The sequence below is a fragment of the Anopheles nili genome, chromosome 3 (assembly GCF_943737925.1).
Source record: "Anopheles nili chromosome 3, idAnoNiliSN_F5_01, whole genome shotgun sequence".
NCBI classification, from domain to species: Eukaryota; Metazoa; Arthropoda; class Insecta; order Diptera; family Culicidae; genus Anopheles; species Anopheles nili.
Genome location: NC_071292.1, coordinates 21,806,970 through 21,832,305, shown reverse-complemented (window position 1 = coordinate 21,832,305; position 25,336 = coordinate 21,806,970). Strand labels below are relative to the sequence as shown.

General features: G+C 42.5%; 1 protein-coding gene across 1 annotated transcript; it reads right to left on the bottom strand.

Annotated features, from left to right (window-relative positions):
* Positions 1 to 1,268: 1,268 nt before the first annotated feature.
* On the bottom strand, positions 1,269 to 25,023 carry LOC128725126 (uncharacterized). Its single transcript, XM_053818847.1, has 6 exons — positions 24,934 to 25,023; positions 8,241 to 10,502; positions 7,367 to 7,652; positions 7,151 to 7,291; positions 6,826 to 7,048; positions 1,269 to 4,073 (listed from the first exon to the last, which is right to left on the bottom strand). Exons 2-6 carry the CDS (start codon positions 10,388 to 10,390, stop codon positions 2,074 to 2,076), a joined length of 4,800 nt encoding a protein of 1,599 aa, XP_053674822.1. The 5' UTR covers positions 10,391 to 10,502; positions 24,934 to 25,023; the 3' UTR covers positions 1,269 to 2,073.
* Between the last annotated feature and the right edge of the window lie 313 nt (positions 25,024 to 25,336).

Below are 25,336 nucleotides of genomic sequence, written 5' to 3'. Positions count from 1 at the left end.
CAATTCGGTGACGGTTAATTCAGCTGCCTAGCTCAATAGCTCGTTATCAATAAAAGAGTTTAAAGCCGATGAAACTCTGGGTCACTGCTGAACGTGTACTAGGAACATACCCACCTAAAATCAAGCCTCGGAACCTGCACAAAGGCAACAAAGCTTTCCATCGAACATGAGATTAAAGTTAAGTAAATTTCGTGATATATTTTCTCTTCTCTTGGATTTCTACAATTCTTGTCTCTTATAATTGCATTGTTTCTGTTACCACGTAGTCGACTGTTTCGTTTTTGTTGGTAAGGATACTCTCCTCCGCTCCTTGCTGATGTACGGCCTTGTCTGTGTGTATGATCCTGGATACTTGTTGCATTAAGGATGCGCATTTCCATTCGCTGTTGTGATTGTTGGTTACCATTTCCCTCGATTGCGCTTTTATTTGCTTCCTGTAACCGGCCAGAAACGGCGTGCCCATAGCAATCAAAGAGTAATGATAATTTTCAAACGTACTTTGCATAATCAATATGTGCTAGTAATAGATCAAATGTTTGCGTTCTCAACAGTGCTGGCTTCTGATTTAGGTTAATGTTTGCGTAATGTATATATATGTATATGTCGGTTTCCGTTGTTGCATCAACGTTTTGCGTATCTTTGCACCGAACGATTTGGCTGTACTCAATGAGCATTCGGTCGATGCGCTCCTGGTAAATTATTTGCCGTCTTGTCTATGAGTGTGTTTAAGGTTACTTGAAACATGTAGTTTTTTTTAGTAATTTCATTGTAACATCTGTTGCATTTCTGCATCGCATCGTAATCCCGTATGAAGTCTCAGATACCAGTTTTTTTTGTTTTGTAAAATGATATTGGATTAAGATTTTTGAACTGGTGCGCACGTGTTAGTTTGGTTGTATCTTCAGCAATTTGTTTTCCCTTATTTTTCGCTGCAAAAGAGCCATCGAATTTGGGTTTCTATTAAAGCATGGGAATGGTACTCTTCCATCCGTTAGTTCCAGTATTTGTTTAAATTTGTTAAAGTTTTCCCGATTGGATGACATTTTATCGTCTCGTTCTCTCTAATGATTTGTTTTGTTTCGTGTTCTTGTCTTCCGTGTGCTAAAATGAGCTCTAATTAATATGAAAAGTTCTAATACACATCTTCGTAACACATATACGATTTTTACTCTTATTCTCTTCTCTCCCGCCAAGACTGCTCCCTGCTTTTCTCCAACAGCTAAGTGTCCTACAGTGTTTACCCTGCTTCATTATCTAGCTTCCCTCCACAGACGGGCACCTATTCGATTCCGGAAGGATTACCGCGTCGCCCATCCCATATTTCTTTAAATCGTTCCATAAGGTTTGTATGTGTGTTTTATTCTACCTTATCCCAAGATCCCATTTGAAATTCTATCACTTTCGGCACACGCGTACACGAAACAACGGTACGCGGGCACAATTATCCCTCTCTTTTTTCCTATTTATCATAAACAGATATATAATGTGGGTATGTATATATGTAGAATCATAACCATAGTAATAATGATAGTATTATCTTTCATGTTCCACAACCCCGTGGGGCATATGTAGCTATAGTAGCAAGGGGAGCACAACAATACATTCACTGACGAAATTAACCTTGGCCTAGTCACCTATCGTTCCTCTCGACACTCAGCAAGCAGAATCGGGTTTTTTTTTTCGCAAATTTTGTTATTTTTTCAGTTCCGGTAAATCACACGAGACATACACAAAACACGAACGTGCAACAGGCGATTATGGTTTCAACAAGTTTAGCCGACCGTACGTTGTGTAAGGGCCAACATCAAACAGCGGCCCTGATTAGCGGTGACAAAGAATGATCCCAAGTCATTCGAACCATTAGTCGCGTTAGAAAACCCCGACAAGACTGCTCAGCAGGATGAGAAGATGGATGTGTAGGAAAGGATCAAGATCCTAGCATGCCACGTATGTATGTATTGTTGCCGCTCGGCTAACCACACGCGATACAGCTTTCTACAGCCGGGCGTTCATTCTGCTACGAATACTACTATTATTATTATTATTGATATTTGACTCGGTACGCGACGCTGGTTACGAAGATGATGGCGAGGACGCAGGGGACGATGAGAATGATTTTGCCGCGCCACCCATAGCGTCACATTCCTTGTTTTCTACCGCTAAGATCACATGTTTGCCACCGTGCGCTTTTGCGGTGACATCCACTCTGCCCGTTCCCGAAGCGTCCCCGCCAAGCGATCCCGATGCACTGGAGAACGCAGACGAAATAGAGGAACCACCCGAACCCGGGTGGTTGTTAGGGGAGTTCGACCGCGGTGGCACCGGTTCGCTCATCGACACCGTCCCGTTGGCCAACCCGGACGAACCCGGTAACACCGTACGGGAAGCAATCGCATTGTAGCATATCTCCGGCAGGCTGGTGCTCTGTTGAATGCGGTTTGTGCTGGAATCGAAGTGCAACTTGTGAATCTTCTTTACGGGCAGCAGAGTGGAACCACCCGTGCTTGCTCCTCCTCCACTGCCACTGGTTGGTACGATCGCGACCGTCGTTGGTGGTGATCCTGCTGGCGAGGATCCTGTACCATTCGCCGAGCTTCCAATCGTAACCACCGTGTTGGTTGCCGGTGTTGCGCTCACCGGAGAGTACCTTTGGCGTTGCAGGTGGTTACGGTGCTGCTGCTGGAAGCTGCCACTGCTAGCGTTTGTGCTGCAGCTGTTGTTCCGGCTGCTGCTACTGCTGCTACACAGATCGTACTCGTCGGTCGGAATGTTCCCGCCATGTGCCAATCCTACCATGCTTTGCGCTCCTGCTGGTCCTCCCCCACCAGTCGAGCTACTTCCCGCGCCATCAATGTTGTTGATGCTCTTGCTATTACTGCCACCGGCAGTGCGACGGTTTCGGCCAGCTACTCGACCTGCTTCCCCGCCACTACCACTACCGTTTCCCGTGCTGATCACCTCGTTCATGATGTCGATCTTCGAGTCGTAGATCAACTGGCGGATCTTCTGATTGTTATCCTGTATCATGTCCTCGAGTGAGTAGTGGTAATCATTATCCCCGACGTGCGATGGGACGACTGCAGTAGCTGCCACAGTCGGGCGATGATGCCTACGGCTAACCGCCCGTCCCGCCATCCATCCACTACCGCACGAGGCGTTGCCCAACATGCCGGTAAAGTAGTTGCTGTTGCTCACACCATTGTTCAGCTTGTTGATGTGGATGATTTTGTAGTGCGAATCGCGCGGATCTTGGCTTAGATTCTTCATCAGCAGCGTCTCGTATTCGCAGGCACTCGCGGATCCCGAGCCACCGCTTCCCGATCCAAGGCCGCTACCGCTGCTGCCACCGTTCATCTGCGCACCACTCTTGCAGCCGAGCAGGAGTTTCCTCTTGCGGCGATGCTTTCGATTGTTTTTAAGGCTATAGTTCTGATGATCGTCTTCGGCCGAGTCACCACCACCGTCTAGCGCGTCGTTGAAATGGAGCGGAACTCCCTCGAACCCGATACCACCGTTCCCGGAAGTGACGTCCGATCTTCGGGCGCCACCGATGTCGGTGAGAAGTTCGTCTTCGTTGGCGTACCCACCACTCAACCGGTTCGGCTGCTGGTGGCAGAGACGGTACTTGCCGAGGTGCTTGTCGTACATGAACCGCGTCGTTGGCTTAATGATGGGTTTGAGCGGAATGTCCGCGATGCCTCCGCCAATCGAACCAGGCCCAGTTAAGACGGACTTGAAGGACTTGGGCGTATCTCCGCTCGCAAGCAGTGCCGTCCCGAGATGAAGTTTTCCCGAGGGCAGTTCACCGTCGTCGTCATCGTCATCGCCGTCCACCAGCGGGGGCGGACCATTGATGTAGTTGATGTGGATAGGCGATATCTGCGGTTCGGGACTGGCGTGATCATCGTTGGGCGTGAAGTAAACTGATGCCTTGCTCTCGTCGACGCTCTTGGCGGAGAAGTTCTCCAAGTACTTCAGCGCGTAATCGGCACCAATCACTTTCGCCTGTGGGTTTTCGACGCCCTCCATCTGTGAAAGCTTCTCGATTTTCGCCTTCAAATACACCTCAAATCCTGTTGCCGCAACGTCAGCGCGAAGAGGAAGAGAAAGAGAAAAAAATAAACCAATGTTAGCGCATCCATGCTTCCAGTTGGACCACACCACAATATCTTCGTATATGATTCTTCGATTACTTGCACCGAGCACTCGTCAGCAGCGACCGGGCTATGAAATATAGAGCTATGGAATGATTTAATATTTTGTACATTGAAATAAAGTCCTCCACAAATGTGCCAATTGTTGTCGTCATTCTATGTGAATAGGTGCTCTAGGTATGAATATTTTCTTTAATATAAGTTTGTACCCAGTAATTTTAAAACGTTGTTATCCGCATGCTTCATATAGTAAACGATTCACTTTACACAAGTAGTTTTCTAGGCACATACTAGTTATAATTGTTTAACAAACAAAACAAAAATTTCTTGCAACTAAAAATTGGTATATTTTTTTAAAGTAGCCCCAATTTTGTAGAAATCCAAAAATATTTAACAATTAAAAAACCTACTTTTGTATGTATCTTTCTATAATTTTTTGTGTTGCCAATATTAAAACTTTTTTAAAAATAATATTTAAAACATTATTTGACAACATTTTTAAATTGGTAGTATTAGTATGATGTATAAATGAAAAATAATTACACATTTTATACAGTTACAGCTTTTGTTATCGAATTGATTACGTATAACCAGTAGAAAATTGAATAAGCGGAAGACATACGCATTTCATTCATCGTTCGAAAAGCATTAGTTCTCCAAGGAAGTCATTATGTAAAGTCGTAATGATATATATTTCCCCAACCATTTCACAATGAATACACAACCCGCAAATAACAAATTCTTTGGAAAAAAACTTTAACCTCGACCAGGACGACTTGAGGTAATACATCACCTGCCTGGTGCTGATGTGTCAAGCGGAGTTCAAGGATTTTTATCCACTATTCGAGTATGTATCTACGTAGCAAGCAAGGTTACGCCAGCAAGAATAACAAAAGGTACATCGATTGCTAGTGGGAGCAAAAGAGACACGAAACATACTTCGAACAAATGCAGTGACTCAGGCGCAAGCTTTACTCCTTTTCCATGTCCTTTTTCGTAAATGAAACTAGCATTTACCATTATTGCACCGGGGTCAAGGTTAATGGTTTCTGTTTTCGTAATCGAGCTGCTTATTGCGCCTTTCAAGTACCCGTGCGGGGCAGGGATAGTCCCGAACTGAGCGCACGTGGGGGAATTGACCGGGATACTTTTCTACAACAGACATAGTACATGCACATGTTCTTATGATGGCAATAACGTACGATACCCGTGAGAAGGTTTACCTTAGTTATTGTTTTTCTAGAGTACCGGTAACGATCGAGCACGGGACAATATTTACGAGTTGAGGACGTTTAGTTTGAAAAGGACACGCTTTCTGTCACTATCAAAAACAGCAACTAATGTGTCCTGTCAGGGGCATGAGGTTTTTTTCTTGTTCCGCCAACTGTACCTCGAGCACAGGGAAACAAGTCAACCATTGCAATAAAACGAAAATCTGTTTTTTCAATGTATAGGCACTATGATGGAAATGAAAGCGTTAATAAAAAGCATTTCAAGCCAAATGATTTAGTAACTGAGAGCGCATGTTAGGTCCGGTAAAGCGTTTGCCCAACAGCAAAATGTAATATATTATATACCGTAAGGAAGTATTGGAAAAACTATTACAAATAATTACATGATATAAGCGTTATACAAAAGCTTTCCCTTCATGCGTTATTGCCCGGTTCCGTAGAAGGTAAAACATAGATTAACATATAAAATATACTTAAGGACGCAGTACACAATCAACCCGCCCCCATCGACAGACATTTCATGTTGTCCCATTCGGGTAGAATATATGAAAAAAAGATGCAAAATAAAGAAGAAAAAAGATACCAAACAAATGCATCGCCGTACTTTACCATGAATCATCGTAAATTATTGTGCTCTAATCCACCATCAGTCACCGTCGTCGGTTCTTTGGAACGAGGACGACAATATCGGCGAGGATGCGGGACGGAATCGCTGTTCGTCGAGGATCGTTTCGGTTCGGCTGTCGTTTGTATTGCTGTTAAGCTATTATCCAGGGTATATGCGGAAAACCGCAACCCCATTGATGGTGTTCCCGTATCTATTTGCTTTATGGACACATAGTTTCCACCACATGCATTTTGATACTTGTAGTATAATATATCAAGCAAAAAGGAAAAATACATAACTGCATTCTACTTCATTTGTTCACGCTTTTGTCTGAAATCCTTTCAAGGATCAAAATATTGGCGAAAGGATTAGTTTTAACGAAAAATTCATTAGGAGGCTTTTAAAATTTGGTAATTTGGTCGTTCCTTCTCAGATCGTAATGTGAGCCTAGTTCGTAACGAACCCATCGTCACAGATCGCCAGATTAGTAGTAGCAATAGCGTAATAGCGACAGGGCACCGTGTCAGCCGATCGGACAATAAACATTCGGTTCCCAAGGTGCACACGTATGGTTGATTAAAAAAAGAAAGAAACAAAAAAAAAGAAATTCCATTCCATCCAACGATAGGATGCATCCGCACGTTGGAATGGGGAAGGGTTAATAAAACAAGAACAAACAAATAGGAATAAGAATACTACTGAACTATTCGTGAGCTAACTACAGTCTACTGGCTTCATAAAGCAGAGTTAAAACACTACAGCTAGCTACGCATAAGTTATCCTAGTAGCACTTTTCCCATGATTCGGTGTAAATCCGACGAACCATACTTACCATCGAAATCCTCATCTTCTTCGTTGCGACCGCGACAATTCTCGAAGTAGAAGCTGGGCAAATTTTCCAGAACCTTGTTTAGCGTCTGCTGTTGGTATTTGTAGCCTTCGCGTAACCGTAGTGCCTGGTGTGCACTGAATTTTCGTATCTTGTTACGCTGGAACACGTAGTTCTCTCGCACCCATGTCAGCTGGCTGGTGGAGTAGTCACGTACGCGGCGAACCTAGGGATCAAAATGATGACAAAGATCGTTCCCGGTGTGAAAAAGTCGTTTGATAAGGAATCACGTTCGGAGCCTGCGGTGAGCATGCAATTTGTTACCCACCTGATCGTAGTACTGATCTCGAAGCGTAGTAAGATGGTGTGTACCAATGTCACGAATTTCGCGTAAGTGTTTCGATTGGGTCGAGTAACTGCTCTGGATCCAATCGACCTGCTGCGCACAGTTGTCCTTGATACGATGAACCTACAAAATGGAACAGAGAGTGAGTAATGTGAAATCATCAGTCTACCAAACCTCTCAATCCCTGTCTACACTAACCTGTTGCGTGTAGTTATCACGCAGACGCTCCAGTTGTTGGCTCTTATAGTGTTCGATGTTATCGAGCATAGCATAGATCTGGCGCGCTTTGGAGGACGTTTTGTCGTTTTTGTAACAATAACTGCAACAATTCTGGCAGATGAGTTCGATAATGCGGAAGCGTATGAAAATACGCCGGATGCCTTGGAAGATGAGTGTAAGTGCCAGGAAGGACGCTGCCGAGATAGCACCAGTAATGATGCTACCAATCTTAACACGATAGAACACGATTGGATCGATGTAAAGACTACGGAACGTTAGATGAAATAGAAAAATTAAAAAAAAAATAACAATAATTAGTAGAAAGGGATCTCTCTTTTATAAAAGTGTTACTTATTTCATGTTTATTATTCATAGCAGAAGACTTCCACTTATCAAATTCAATAGTGAACGTAAAAAGATGGATGGTATCGACAAAACTGTCGTAACAGCATTGCTTTAGCAAACATTGGAGTTGGCAGCCATGCAATGCAGTAACTCGAGAAGCATGAGCAAAGTACCAATGCAAAGCTGCAATCGATAAGCCAACGAAGCCGTCAGATTATGGCCTTTATCAATGTAATGCACAGGTGAGCAGCATTCGTGATGCGCAAATAAATATTGCCCTCTACATCCTTTCACAATGAAAATTCAATTTCACTCCAAATAATAATTCTTTGCTAAATGAAGGATACTAACTGTTCAAAGTTACCAAGCTGTCATAATGTTGCCTTAAAAATGTGTTCGAAAAGACAACACTTGCCGGTGTGTTCTCTCTTTTATTTGCATCGTTAACCCCATGGGCACGAAGTTAATCGATGACCCAGATCCCAACCAATAAGCCTACAAAACTTACCGAATATCAGCCGTTACGTTGCCCATAATATTGATCGCGTAACACGTGTACAGCCCACTGTCACGTCGGGAAATGTTGTGAATTCGCAAAAAGCCATTCTCCAGCAGCGTTATGCCCATTCCTCCTACTTCATGCATCCCATCACCCGTCACGTTGTCCATCGTGAGCATCTGAAATTCGACAGCCTGCTGGTACTTTCTGCTACCCCCGTCCGGCCCGGAATCGTCATCCGAATCGAACAGCAGCGACTTTTGGTCCTGCTCCTGACTGTGGCGAAGAATCTCGTTCTTGGGCGTTATCCAGATGATGTCTGGTGGAGGATTTCCAGTAAACACACACTCCAGGACGGCGTCCGATTTGAGCAGATGCATCCTGCTCTCCGACGACCTCAGCAGCTCTGGCTTGAAGCAACTGATGTGCTGTAGCACGCGCACGATGTCACCCGGATAGCCGTTGCGGCACTTCAGCTCGGACAAACGAAGTAGATCGTAGATCTTCTGCGTGTTGTTCTCCGCCTGCAGCTCGTCGATCCAGCTCAGAATCCAGTACATGTGGCAATCACAACCGTAGTCGTTGTCGAGGAAGTTCGCATACTGCAGTTCGTGCAGCGTGCGAATCTGCTCCGGGATGTACATAATGTAGTTGCTACCGACGTCCAGATAGCGCAACCGGCGCAGCTCTCCGATCTCCTTCGGCAAGCTTGTCAGTCTATTGTTCGACAGCAGCAGCGTCTCCAGACTGGGCACGTTGCGGAACACACACGGTTCGATCTCTTTCAGTCGGGTGTTGTTACGTATGGACAGGTAGCGCAGGTTGCGCAGGACTTCTTTATTCACCGTGTGGTTGTTGCGCGAGACCCAGTTGCTCAGTGTTTCCAGGTTGGTAGCGTCGAGGTGCAACCGCACCAAGTTATACTGGTTTGCGAAGATCGAGTTCGGCAGCGAACGCATTAGGTTGTTGCTCAAGTCCAGCGAACGCAACGAGCGTAACGCCGAAAAAACCGTCGACGGAAGGATGTAGATCTGGTTCTGATTAACGTTCAGGTAGCGCAGTTCGTCAAGCGTATCGAACGCGTTACGATCGATGAAAACTAGCTTGTTGCTTGACAGATCGAGCGACTGCAACCGGCGCAACCCATACAGCGCATTTTTAGAGATCTTTTCGATAATGTTTCCGTTCAGGCGCAACACACGCAGCTGCTTGTTGAGCAGGAAGAAGTTATCCAGAAACGAAACGAGCATGTTGCTGGACAGATCCAACACCTCCAGCGAGCGCAGCTCTTTAAACACTTGAAACGGCACCACGTACAGCCGATTGTTTGCTAGGTGCAGCTCAGTAAGATTTCCCAGCCCAGCGAAACTGTTGCGCGGAAGATCATGGATCGTATTGTTCACGAGATTCAGCACTCGCAGCTTACCGAGCGGCCGGAACAAGTGCAGCGGCAGCTCGCTCAGCCGATTGCTGTGCAGGTCCAGCTCGATCAGATTCGGCAGATCGTAGAAAATATCACTCGTAAGATTGTGTAATTGATTCGCGGACAGCTGCAGCAGCTTTAGCCGCTCCAGTCTGCTAAAATAGTCTCTCCTTATCGTGCTAAGTAAATTTGCGCTTATGTCTAGTATCTGAAGGTTGCTGAACTTCCGATCATCCCGCGCGAAAGTTAGGGTCAGCTGATGTTCTGTCACATTGCTGTCCCGCCAGCGCACGATCTCCAGGTAGTTTTCGTTCTTGAGCGCCAGCAGATCGGCGGTCGGATTGAGCACCGGAACCCGCTCGAGCAGCATGCCCTTGTATGAGTTAACCGGCCGCAGGTACTCCTCGTTCACCGCCCGCAAGCTCGTGTCGGAGCAACTCAGCACCTTCAGAAAGCTATTTACATCTTCGGTGTCGTCATTGTAGGTTGGATAATCGGATAGGAGCGGCGATTCCGCCGTTGGCACCAGCGGTGTCAGATCGATCCGACGGTGGCCAACGCCGGCGTCGACGTCTATGTCGTCGGCGTCCGTTTCCGGGGCGGACAGCTGCGTCGCGAAGTAGCTTCCCGAGACGCTGCCGTACGAGGACGTTAGGGCACATTTTGTCTGATCCGTCACGCGTACAATGAGGAACAGCTGGGTTAATATCAAGACGACTTGCGTATGCAGATGCATCTTGATTGAAGTGGTAATAGTTTGCAGTAGGATTCGCTGTCGTAAAGATTACTCGAGAGTCGTTGAATCCATTGAGCTACAAGAAACCACTGAGGCATCTTTTAAATTATATCTGAGAGAACAAACGAGAAAGAAAAAGGAATAGTATCGGATTAGTTGTTGATTGAAGGATCAAGTAAGAACGGTTATAAATCATCGATGAGCTATTAAGAATACATGTCACTCCCATTGTATGTCCATGTCCCTGGATATGGTCATGAGCATGGGGTTTAAACTTATATAAATTCCGAATCAATATCTTTACATAAAGTTCTCAATACTGCACAAATAAGCTAGCCGTAAACGTTCCATCAAGGGACACACTCGCAAATTTATTCCAAAATACTGCAAGTTCATAAAACGACAAATAATGTACCCGAAACAAGCAAAAAAAAACACTTAAATTCAATTTCACATTCCACACTGTATGGATTTACTGTCGCGTCACGCACAAAATGGCAGACCCACAAAAAAAACAGACCACCCGCACAAAGTTCTCGAAGCTATACACATTAGTATTCAAATCGGACATTTCCGGCCGTGCGAAAGTGGCGGGTATTATTTCGTGCGGCTTTTCTTCCGCAAAGCATGGCACGAAAATTCATTCAGAGGAGCCTTAACGAGCAAATGGGTTCGGGGTGCTCGTAATGCGGGTCAAAGAGGTTCGTGCCGCTTTGTGTACGGTAAGGATTCTCCATTTGGAGGGTTTGGCTCTTTGGTGTGAAAAATGCTTGGCGTGCTTTGGGGCATAAACTATGGCGTTCGCCAAGTGCGTCCTGCGGTGTCATAAGGTATGCAAAATGAGACGATACGGATGTCAGCGGCTTGCTCTATACACTACACACGAGTACATAAGCCTGTCACAGGACATTGCGAGGGTAAGCTTCAATTATGTTGAATTAAAAGGGTTTGACAGTGTGGCAACCTGTCGTTTCACTAAAACATATCCTACCTACTGTATGAGGATCTAAAAAGAGCAACAGAAAAAAGAATGTCCATTTTAAGCTTCTTTGACGATCAAAAACAAAGCTATCAAATTTGTTACCTACAATTATATAGCATTTACTCACACTGGAAAATAATCTCACTTAATGAATTTTCCTAGGTCGTGTTATCATTCAATTATCTTTTCTTTTACATCAATATGAACAACGAAACTCCTTGTTCACAATAACTTGTTATGAATTCAGCCTACACTTTAGATCCCACTGTAAAATAACAAGCTTTAATGATAATGCATTATCTTCATGCATTTTATGAAAAGGAAAATGAACGTGGGACTGAGTTCAGAAGCGTACGAAGATGATAAACCTATCGTCGCGTTCAAACTATACATACGTAATGGCCATTAGTCTCCCTAACGATGGGTACGCATCAGCTTCGTTTCAACGGACGCTCCAAAACATAGATATGTCACAAGCGCTCTTGCTGCATCTGTACCAGAAATCAAATAAAATTCCGGGCTTATCAAGAACGGTCGGTGTCAATTTTATGACTGGCACATAATTGACTCATCTGTCACATCAGTCTGATCGTGGTTAATAAAATTCCATCTCCAAACACGGACCCGGTCCAGTGGGACTCATGATCTGCTCAAGCCACTCGCTCCAGAGCTGTTCAAATTGTCGACAGAAGTAACACAGCAGCAACCTTCCCGCGCTGTGGCGGAAAGCTCCCGAGGGGGAAGCAATGAATTTCAATTTAATACACGTCGACCACGCGTATTTCGCAATATTCGATTCGCACCGTTGCCTCGAGACAGAGAGACAGGGCGAAACATAATACCGGGCAATAGGAAACGAGTCAGCGTGATGCTCTGTCCTTCCGGGTGGATTTTTGCGGTCTTGTCGAGTGATATGTTTGCTCGAGCGATCTCATGCGCTCGGAAACCAGTAAATACTTTGGTAAGCAATTTTTATGCTTTATTTTTCACTGCACTATTCTCGCGATTACTTGGGCGAAATTTATGTTCGAGTTTATACAGCTCTACCGTCACCCGTCTATGGTTTTGGAGTTCAACGAACCAAAGCTCCGATGACAGGCAAAGAGGATCTATCGATCGATTTTATGTTTTATGTATGCCCACCATTCCACAGGACAAAGTCAAGAGAAGGTGAAAAGATTGTCCGATGCACGAAATTCCATGGTGTGAAGTTATCAAACCATTCCGTAGAATTGCCAGGCCGTGATGACCAGCAATGTTGCACGCACCTTTCATTCGTCCATCTTCACCGCAGCAAGTATTCGAGAAGGAAATCATCAGTCATTAGAGGCAAAATATTGGGCAGATAAACGTGCCACCGCATAACAAAAGACAAAATCGATCGAAACGATTTGTGTCGTTAATGATAGTTAGCAACAACAGACATGCATTAGTGTGATGAATTGAATTGGATGTATTATTCAGAAGGAGTCCACGTCACGACAAACACAAACATCATATTCTAATGTAAAGCAGCATTGGTGCGTTGAGTAAATTTAGTGTATATTTCAAAATGTTATGTTGAAAGAAAACTCATGATAAACGATATAGAGCCTAGCAATGATTCGACTAAAAGCAGAAGCCAACACTTTGAGGGGTGTGAAATATAAATATTTCTCTTAGTTCAATTAAAAAAAACGTTCCAATCGTTGTAATAACATTACGAGCAGTCTACAGTGATAATTTATTAGTTTATGATGGTTTCATGAATTGTGAATGCTAAATAAATTATCGATTTCATGTATATTTATGAGCTATTTCCTTAGTGATTGTGCCGTGACAAGAACAGTTCTATAAACTCTTTTTGTAGAAAATTCAAATTCAAAAGGGATATTCAAATAAAACAACAATTATACTGTTCATTTACATAGGTTAAGAATATTCAATTTTTAATATATATCGTTTCACACACACACACACACACACACACACATATATATATATATATATATATATATATATATATATATATATATATATATATATATATATATATATATATATATATATATTATATATATATATATATATATATATATATATATATATATATATATATATATAGATATATATATATATATATATATATATATATATATATATATATATATATATATATATATATATATATATATATATATATATATATATATATATATATATATTATATATATATATATATATATATATATATATATATATATATATAAAACTTATAGTATAGTAGAGAGTAAGTTCACGATCTCTTGATAAATAACAGTCCAATTTTCAAAAATATCGACACGGCATTGCCATATCACTTTAAAAAGAATATTTCTCACAAAATAACCTACACTAAACGGTAAATCAAACATCAAAAGAAAGCAATATCTCAACCATGCTACTAGCGCATGAAACATACGTATACCCCTCTCTATCCCAGTCATCTGCGATTGATTGATGCTCTACTTATTTCAAAGAGTGATGACGAACGATTACATCTGTGATGTGTTTTACAATTGAGCACGCAATTTTCTATGAAGTAATATCAATATTTTCACTTTGCGATTCAAAACGAATAGAGAACTATTTCAAAATGATGGATGTGTATATACTAAACTTTCGTTTGATCAAATTTATAATGCTTTCACATGAATTTACCATTTATATTGGAACAGCTATGATAGTAGAGAGACTACGAAAACAAAATGACTTCCATAGAACGACATTAAAACATCAATACATATTCCTCTGTTCCATTAAACTACTAAAGAATGCATTACAAAGTTGATATACATAAATCCGTGAATTCCAGGAAATATTGTTTACAATTTTTTGAATATAATATAATTGAAAGATATTAGGTTTGGATATTAAATAAAGTCATCTAACTATGTATTTAACTCTTAACTTTCTAATTTTATCATCTATTTAAATACTCGAATTATTTTTTTAAAATTTGTTACATTATTTTTATGCGAGAAAAACTACTTATTTCAATAGAATCTACAGTAATCCTTTACTGTTCATTGCTGCCATTCAAATACAACATACGTTCTGCTCCAGTTTTCCATTTGCCATTTAAGATTTCAATTGATCATCGTACACTCGTAACATACCTTATTTCATTTAAATGCCACTTAAATGTCGAAGCTACATCATATCAGAAGCGAATTCATCATATAAGCAAATCCAAAATAAAAAAGCAGACTACTTCTCCTATTTCTACTTCATTCTAACCTAAAAATGTTTTCTACTTTCTTCACAACTCTTAAACACATTCTTAAGACTTAAGAAAGCACGGAATTCCCAGTTATGATTTAGTTTAGATGTTACATTAAATGTGCATGCACGCTGAGAGCCGGATTAAATCTAGCGTCACATTAAATCAATTTCCGTGTGAAAATATTAATGCAGTTAGACTCGATTCAACCGGCTCGATTTCTGTTCCACCATTCCAATTATCAATTTGCGACGTGGATGAGAGGAGGAATATCTCCGGTCGAGGTCGAGGATAAATTAACGGAAATCATTTTCCAGATTGTGATAGGATACTATCCCGCAGAAAAGTGCCAGCTACCAGCAACCAGGCGTCTCCACGAGTCGACGCTAGCTTTTCGATACAGCAAACAACCGCAGAACCTGGTAGCCCGGAAACGGAAGCCAGCGGGATCATTTCCGCGGTTTCTTTAGCGCATCAAGGGAGAGAAACATTACTTTAGATTTCCGAACGGAAAAACGAAGAGTACATTGAACTTCAGTGGGTCTGACTTTAATGGTTTGAAATTTTCTACCTGTTATGCATCCTGAAATGTCGCTATCTACAAGCTGATTCAGTAAACTGCTTATTTACAAATTATATAAGCTTATAAAGCTTATATAACAAATCCGAATGTCTGTTATGGAACAACAGATCAAAATTTTTTTGATTGTCGCTACATAATATTAGACGAAACGTGACGATTAATGTGTTGTTCGCTACGCTACTAATCCCCTACCACTGAAACTGATAATTATCACAAGTTTCAAGCCCTTGAAATCGAACGCCACTTACTTGATAATGAGAATAGCTGGCGAAAACATTTTTACATTTCATTACTCGTACACAAGTTCGTGTCGACAAGATAAATGTAAACGTCTGCAGATATATTCTCTATAACCTTAAATTCAATGACAATAAATTAAAAACTTCATTTTTTATCATCATTTGCTACAAAACATCTTTCAATTAAATACTATGAAAACAAATTTTACATCATAAATATTGCAGTTGTAAGAAGCACTGGAACAATAAATTGATGAAATTAATCTCGCATAAACAATCATAACATCGCTAGAGAAAATGGAGGAAATAAATGCTGGAAGCCATAATAACAACTGCCATCAATATTTACTCAATAAAAGAGCACGCGTTGCATAACCCATTTTGTTTTATAATGCATTTCCGCTATAAAGATTTCTCGGGGGAACGCACCTTACAGTTTTTCTCATTGTCTCAGTTCGAGAATAAATGTACTATAAGACCTAAAAAAATATAAAGCTAAAGCTTGGCTTCCTATGTATAAACGTTGAAAATTGCATGCCACTTAGGATAAATTAACTTGGTTATTGGATCGAACGATTTCCAATGAAGATTGGAATGAATCTCTCTGAAGTATCAATAAATCAGATACCTTTGGGTCACTAACGAAAGTGGATGGACAATATAATTACGTCAAAAGATGCGAAGGAAAACGATTTCAAAATTTGCTAACACCATTAACTGAGCCTCATTAACTGAGATTATGTTTTGTTACTGATTTACATCAGTAGACGCATCATCGAGATTATTGATTCAATTTTCCATCTGCGCTCTACGGTATCAATAACATACCATGAAAAATATGATTGATGGCATGCCACGGAATGTAGTGTTGCAATTTATTTAATTTTTATATTTTTAAGCACATTTATCTACCGCTATTTTAATATAAGACATATAGATATATATTCCCCGTACATGTTAAAGCACCAAACCAAAACACACGCCAAACAAACTTAACCGTGACCCTCAAAAGTTAATGTAAAAAAAGCCAACCGTCCTCACTGCTCTGCACACAAGGACATGTATTTTTTCGTGCTCTTTTACGATGAGATTGTTTAGATTGATCTGGAATGCGCTTCCATCGCGCGGTTGTGTGAGTGTAAGCGATGGTAACCCTTGCAGCACTTCCCACACTTTTAGTGCAACTTTTATCACAAGGCACCGGGCGCCTCCATATTTCGATAGTGCGCATGATTCCACTGGCTTCACTTCTCGATCCTTCCGCAGTTTTTATTCTACCCACACCTTACACCCACGCAGTGTTTAAAGCTGAGCAATAGTGCAGCTTGCCCGCCCATGTCGATGTGAAACGTGGAACTGTGTAAGTGAATCGACCTGCATAAGACGCCGTTTCTACCATGCGCCATCCAAGGTTGCGAAGGTTTCCACGAAGTTTGTAGTCGCATGCACTCGCATAGGTCGATGCAATGTTCAATAAAAATCTAAAACAGAATCAATAACCGCTTTTGGCGCAAACGGAGACAAGCAACAGATTTAGTGTATTATTATTTTAATATTTTACTTATGGTTTTAAACGCAATCTTGATAAATCGATTCATTTAATGCATTGCGTAAAATGTATAAAATGTTTTTTACCGAAAAATCAATCTTCTGATTGAGCGGTATCGATTCGGTGGAGAAAGCGTGCAGGAAATAATCCTCTTACAGGCTCGCGACCACCTACGCTTCTACTAGACATTCAAAAACAATTCCTTTATTACGTCACTGCGACCTGCAGAAAATACAACGTAATAGTCTGTACTCGAGATAGAGAAAATATATACTTGAAATTCAGAAAAAGTGAAGAAAAAATATGAAAAATTATGTAATTTCACAAAAACAGTAAATAAAAATTAAAATCAAGTTGAAAATGAATGCACAAACAACGAAGAAATATTCAGAATGAAATTCGCCATAAACATCACACGTAAGTTTATTCTTGTTGTAGTTTAAAAAATAAAACTTTATGAAGTGGTAAAATTGATTTTTCTTCGCAATATTTAGTTGTATGAAATATAAACATGACATATGGTGATAGCATATGACATTCTTGCAAATATATAAAATCTGCCTCATTCCTTCACTTCCCAGGTTGTTTCCCCCTTGTCTCGATCATGTCACGTTTCATTTGCAGCATCAGCGACCCGTAAAGAAATGGTGACGACAGACTCACGGAATAAAGTAGACGTGAGAGCTTTCACCGTTGGTTGACTGAAAATAGATTCAACTGCGTCTATCTCGAACGGACCGAGTTTACCAACGGAAACATAATACGCTTCTTGTGCGACAACATATGAAAAACTCAACAAGGAACCAACGCAAAATGTTTGGATGACCAACGAAAAGCCAACTGTTTAGCAAAAACTGCTGGGTATTTGTTAGATGGAAACCTAAGCTTTTATTCTCTTCATTTGCTGGACATATTCCGAACGATCGTTAAATCCATTTAACAAGTTACGAAGGTAACTCAAATTATTACGGTACACGATGTGGATTGTTATAACATCTTCTCAACCGAGCAGGATTTCTGACATTTTAATGGCGCTGTTGCCACTCAGCTGGAAGTTCATCATTTCCACCATCATTGACGGTGGGCAGCCGGTACCACCCAGCCTGAAACGAAATTTCAGTTCTATTTTTACCTTGAAAGCCCAGAAAGAATACAACACAGGCTCCGGTACGATAAAAATGACACCTTTCAAGAACACCCAGCCGTCCGAGCGAGATGTTGCTGCGAGAGGAAATCTATTGCTCCGATCGTTTAACTAAATCGTAACATTTGCACACCAAGCTATAGCCGGCAGTCCATCGCACAGTTCTCGTACCATCCATGGTCACGTCTACGAATCTGTCACGCTTTGTCGGCAATTACGTGATTTGTTTTTTTTTTTCCTCTTATCCTATCTCTCACCGAGCAACGGATTATGATTTCTTGGAATCGGTGACACCTTTTTGGCGGTGAAGAGATTTTCTTCCATTTTGTGGCGAACAGAATATTATTCTGGAGGCAATGTTCGTGCAAATACATAAGGCAGGTGTTTACAATCAAAATTTTGCAATCATGTTCTTTAAACACAAGCAACGTTGTCTTGTTTTCTTCGATACAAATTCAACCAACCTAATGAAACCGTTTTCCCAAGGCATGCGACAAATTGATTGCGTCATTGCGTTTAATTACACACCATTTCTAACCAACATCATTAGTATCCGTTCTTCAAATAGATCACGTTCGCGAAATTCAAATACGCGTTCGAGAGATATCCCAACGATACAAATTCCGATCGGAGCAGCGAAATCGTCAATTGATGCTAAGTAAATATTGAAGCTCTCAAAGCAGCTGAAATCGCGCGAAACTAAAACTAAAGCAAACTCTTCAATGAAACTGCCAGAAGCAACGATACCAAACAAAGATATTTAGCCAGTTAATAGCTGTTTATAAATTTTTTTTTAAGAAAGCACTTAAGTAGTTATACGAATGTTTTATAAAGAAAAATGAATCAAACTCGGAACATTATGATAAGCTTGCTGAATAAGCCTCTGGACACATAATTTCATTTATGACTCGATGTACGCGGAACAATGCCGAAACATAATGCGCATAACTTATCACCGACGAACAGATCTTCAAAAGCCAGTGCGAAACGACAATCATTTCATCTCGCCTGTCACCTAAAAGCCGGTACGGTTCTTAGAGGCTTAATTTATTCTGTACCCATTTCTGCACCGCAACCGTCCGTTAGAGCAATATACATAAAAAAACGGAGCGATAGCACTTACTACGCTAATTTGAGGTAGCGTCAATTGCCTCATCATCATTATCTAGAACGCACATATTTCTCGAGGTTCGCAACCGCCATAATGGGCGGTCGAAAGCTAACAAAGTGGTGACAATTTCATCTTATCTATCAAGGGTGGGAGAAAATGAAGGTTGTGTAGAAACCCTCTCAACGATGGGGCACACTTTCAACAAAACTATTTGCGAATCGACAATGAGGCCGCACGCACACGAATTGCAAGCCACAGAGTGTTTCGGTGGACAGTACATTCGAAGAACAAATGGGACCCCGACACGCTAGAAGAAGATCCTGACGTCGGACGCGACACACGGGCGCAATTAAACCACGCACGTATCGCAATTGAAACACGCACTTGAGCTGCGTCACCGGGAAGGTAAGGAAGACAACAAAACGGTACCAAATTCGCAAACGCGTACGTGCCCTGTTTCACCCTTACTCGAGCGACCGCTCGGTGGTGTCACGTTATTTGCAGGCATCGTGACATTTCGTCGCCTCAGCCAACGAACATCGGCGCTGTAGAAAGGGCAAATAAACAAACTACCGAAATAAACAACACCTGTGTCCCTCGTACGCTCCCACGGTCCTCGGATACTCACAATGGTCACACCTCGTCCTTAAGCGCGAGTGTTTATTTTTATTGAACATCGGCCGAAACCGTTCTCTACCAATCGGCGCAAACTGTTGGGTGAATGCTTCGTCGGTGTGGTCAGCCAGGTCCACGGAAATGGTTCAAGCCCCCGGAAGACCAAACAACCGGCCGGCATTACGGTCGAGGTACGGCGATGATGGATGCGCTTCTCACCACGCATGGGTTGAATGAGTGAGGCGAGATCTAACGAGAGCGCGAACTTATTCGCGGCTCTTTCACGCGGATATCATCCTACAAAGAACAGACGGTGAAGCAACAAACACAACCCTCTCATGTATGGGAAGAGGATGCAATAAGTTGCCTACGTATGCTCGAGGCTGATGAGCACCGATCAAAACAACCCCGGAGAGTGCATTTTCAACGGAGCACTCTCAGCTGTGACGTTGATGTGATTGCATTTTGCTTCCACCCTACTGCGGGGATCGCGCGGAGGACATCAAGTCGTCTCCGGTGTTTCACTGGGAAGGGAGAAATAGCTGTAATAATAGCCCCTCGGTTGCAATCTCACTCCCGTCGACAATAGCGTCACGGATTGCATTTCCTGCGTCCCGACACCGGGTGCATCCGTGGCGTAATGCTGTTGGGAGTGCTTTGTTGCTGTTAGAAAATAATAGTACCCGAGTCGACAAGGAAGACAACCGAGCGCGTTTGACGGCAACTACTTCGCTCGCTATTATCCATTCGAGGCCACGATTAATCAGACGGCGGCGCCACTGGCGAGCGATTTCTCGCCCGTGAGGGCGGATAAAACACAAAGAAAAGGGAAACCATGTCGCTGTCGTTACACCCCCGGTGCCAACGAATGCACGACATTTTTCATAATCATTCGATAAGATGCTAGGCAATGAGAGCTGACATTGAAACGTAAACGTATTTTACGAGCCCGCAGGACTTTCTCAGACACAAGACATTTCTGCACCAATCAATATGGTGTGGATAGAAAAATATTTTATTTGTCAAGCTGCGGTATAAGTGAAAATTCACAATCATGCATTTGATAGAGCAATCCAACAACCTACAGAATATAATATCTTCTCATTGTTGTTAGATAGAAATTTTTATCTTTATTTTTGTTTGTAGCCAGCTTATCTAAGATCTATAACAATGAGATGCTGCAAATAATTTCTCCAAAGAACACACTCTTCAACGTCCTGGTTGGCTTTCAACAGCACCATTGTTAGCTAGAAATGCTCACAAACACCAGTAACGACGTTTATCGAGGCAAGACCTTGAAAAATGCGCTCTCACCTCCGGTATGTGACTGCTTCATGTGCTAGTATGTTCCAAAAAAAGCACATAACATTACATAATGCCTTTTCCACGTTGCAGGGGAAAAACGCTTCACATGGTCTCAAAAAAAGGCAGCGTTTTGGCAAGAAAGAAACCTGTGACGGCTTCAACTATCCTACACATATGCCCCAGTGCCGTTGATATTTTCCCAACACATTTCTTGCAGGTATATCCCTCTGGAACTCCAACAATCCACATGCCTTCAACATTCTTTCGGGCTTTCAAACTCTTACCTCAGTAGAAGAATGAAAACAAGTAACAAAAGCCAAAGGAAAGTTGAGAAGTTTGTGCAGGCATTAGACAACACGAACATTAGCTAATTGCCACCATATGAACTCATCAATTTATGTTACGTCAAGGTACGCGTGTTTATCGATTAAACTCACATACACGAGGGATGCCATTGTCCTTTTTTCATTGGCTGGCGAAATGCGTAACTTTCCCGTGAATGCAAGGTCATTAATTTTCAGCACATTTACTCGAAATTGCTCAAAATTGACGCAAACGGAGGCGGCTATATAATTTTTTCACACTCAAACGCAATACCGCAGGTAAAATTGGCGTCACAAACTGGCTTTTGTCGTGCGCTGCCCTTGAAGCTAATTAAGTTTGGCACACGGCAACAGAACCCCTCTAATACCGCTACTTGACAAATGGGATAGCGTATGCCGAGCATTTCACGAGGGATAGCACAACAAACCGGGGCCTTTCCGCGTTTCCAAACGCCTCTTCAGGCTGAAATCGGACAAGTGTTTCCACTTCCACTTAGCGACACAAGTATCGGTAGGGTTTTCAAAAGCCATTCAATACCCATCCACCATCCGATAGTACGCGATTCGGTTGTTGTGGATCGGGTTGTTGCTTACTAAACATTGTATTATCCTTCCAACTCATTGCAAAGAAAAATTTCGCGTCCACCAAACGTGTTAGCGTTTGAAGACTTTGTAAATTTGTTGTTAATTATCGCCCAGAATTGTTGACTGTGATAGTACCAAGAGCACATGATTCTCATAAAGTACAACGAATTGATAACATTTCTTTTCAGCTATTGGAAACCGATATGACGAAAACGTAAACTCCTCTAAAATTTATTGCAAGTAATTTCAAGACAGTTTTTATGACATGTATTAATTCTACTTTATTCGACGCACATAACATTGAACTATATGTTTTTACCGGTATGATGCTGATTGAAAGTGAATAAAATGTACGATGTAACGAAATAAGAGCAATCGTATATCAAGTTATATCTCATATTCGCTGGCGACGATCTCACCAACACGACGGTGATGCTTTCAATCTTTTCGCTGCCAACCGCGTGAATGTGTCGTAGTCTTTTGCCCGGGCTCTAATTGCGTGCATGCTCGCGTTTTTGCTGCGCATCATCATCATGTCCGGGCACCACAAGCATGTCGCTGCGCACATAGGTCAACGAGAGCCACCCGGCGTAAACAACGGCCAACGAAACGGGAAGCATGTGCTCAACATACATAAATAAGGGCGGAACTGACTTACTGATGGCACTGGAACGATCCCAGGTCATACAAAGTCAACGGCAGATAGTCCATCATGCGTGTAAGGCGCATGGTGATCCTACGTCAGTGAAGATCCGGGAACCGTTGTTGTTCTTATCAGTTGTTACCCCACCAGCTGGAGGTTTTATGCACAACCACGAAATGGTGGGATGAATTTATGTTGGAACCTATTTATGTTTCTTAACATCTCTTTCCCCAAAACAATACATGCAGGATCTAGTTTTTCGGAACAGACTGATGAACGTAATGAAATTTATCAAATTTGTGCCGTAAAAATGACTAGATAACTAAGCTGACAAATGGATGTGCTAAACGAGACACGAAGCGATCCCAGCATTAGATCCACATCATGGGCAGTAAACTGAAACACTCTCCAGTCAAACGAAAACCAAGAGAACGAATAGCTCTTCTATTTTCAGCTGCACTCATGGAAAGCACGTCAGTCAATAAAAATAACACTATACGTGTGACAAGCACTACGGCCATGCGGACCAAATAGTGCTCTCTTTTTTATCTTATCTGAATTCATAGTCTCGTGCGGCGATGAGCTGCAATCTAGATTTAAAGTGGCACGTACAAGACACAGTACATGCCTGGTTTTGCAGTCCTGTTCAAGTTTCTTTGTATGAACGGGAGTATACATTCTACGTCTACGTGCCTTCCTTTCCACTGTTGCTGCACCAGACGGACCAATTTCGTTTTATAAATGATGTTAGATGAAGTCAAATAGAGCCAATTATTCGGTCGGTTATCTTTTTTCCCACAGTCCATCGATGCGATTGCTCGCGTATTATGACGCAACAGCGATAGTGAACCGGTCAGGTGGAAATCACAGTTAAACGCACGATTGCCAATATCAAGATCAATCGAAAATGCGCCTGGCGATAAGATGGATCGTTGTTGTTTTAACAATTACCGGAACGACATTCGATTGAAACGTTTATTATGGCACGTCGTTTCGCTCATTATTATGGCGATAGATTTTAATTTGCTCTACCGCCGGTGCATTGTTAATTTACGTTTTGTTTAAGCAAATTTAAACAAACACCTGTTCAAATTGTACGGTTTCTGGTAGTAAATATGGAATGCTTTGTACATGGCGGCATCCATTGGTCCCAAAGAAAACCCCCTTGCAACTCCGGTGGGTAAAAGATGTGTCGATAGTCTGACTGCGTTGATAACAGCCCGTGTTGCTGTGTCTCCCCTTTAAGGGAAACTAATACGCTTACGAATGTTTGGACTGCGTGCATTTATACGATAACATAGCGCCGATCAAACTGGTCCACCGTAATAACAGGGTGGTGTAAGGCGGCGTCGATGTTTTCCCCACCATCACAAACTGCTGGCACAATCGGGGTCTAGTTTTTCCAACCATGACCGCCATGAAAGGGAAATAAATCGACGCGCACACGTGACACGCAAAACCACTGTCCTTCCTCGGGCTTCTTCATGAAACCCGCCTGCCCGTGTGCGTGTACTTACGCAGCGATGGGCAGCGGCTCATTACATACCGCGGAATTGAGACTATCGTGCGCTGGTGTGTACCGACCGAAGGAGAAGGGTCTCGGCCTATCGCATTACGGCCTGCTGTCTGTTTGAACGGAGTAGTGCGCTACCACTACTGGTGCCACTCCGGTAGTAAGATGGGTTTCGCCTTGCTGTGACCGTGGTTCGCAGCAACCGAAGCAGTGAGTTCTAAAAGTAAGCGACGAGGCCACGTGATCTCTCCGAAACTGCATCGTACGGTGCCACGGAGACGAACCGCTTACGGCATGCATATCGACTCGGCTGCGATGCAATCTGTGAACGCCTTTCCAGCATTGGCCGCTACAACATTATGCCAGCTTTATCCGAAAGGAATTTGAGGCCTCATATCTTGAACTCGTGCTTTTCGATTAAAATAAGACAAAAAAACACGCAGCCAGCGGCGCACAATTACAGCGTGCACCCATACCGTTCCGGTTCGCTGACCACGCTGAGCCGTTTTACTAATTTTCTCGGCATTTTCCGTCACACCGTCCTACCGGGCATTACCCGGGTGTTGGACAACGAGCCTAAAGTTGCCGGGTTTGATTGTTCCGTCACATGGACGACTAAACAATCGATGTTATGTCACTCAGTTGATCGACCTACTAATCGTACGAATCCAACAACAAAAAAACAGTCACACACACATCGATCTAGTTACCTGAGCTAAACGCCGTCTCCGTCGCAGACCTTCCACGCGACCACACTTTGGGTGCGTGGTTCTACTGCAGCGACGACCCGACCGTTGTCCCCAACGATGGGTAAGACAACGTCGACGATGCCGCGGACGAGTGCGCGGCCATATTTGATTCCGGTGGCTCCCTTGTCTTTTCGTTCACTCTTGTTGTTTTACACGCGGAAAACGAGAAATTCCGGACACGGTCGGAAGGACGGTTCTCGTCGCACGCTGATTCGATATGCTAACGGTGGTGGTAAGTAGAATTAGAATTATTGCGCAAATTGTTCACAACGCACTTTTAACAGCACTTGAATCACTCTGCCGTGTTGTCACGGCCCACGGTGCACTTTTCTTCGGGAACTCATTCCACAAGACCGTTGCTTGC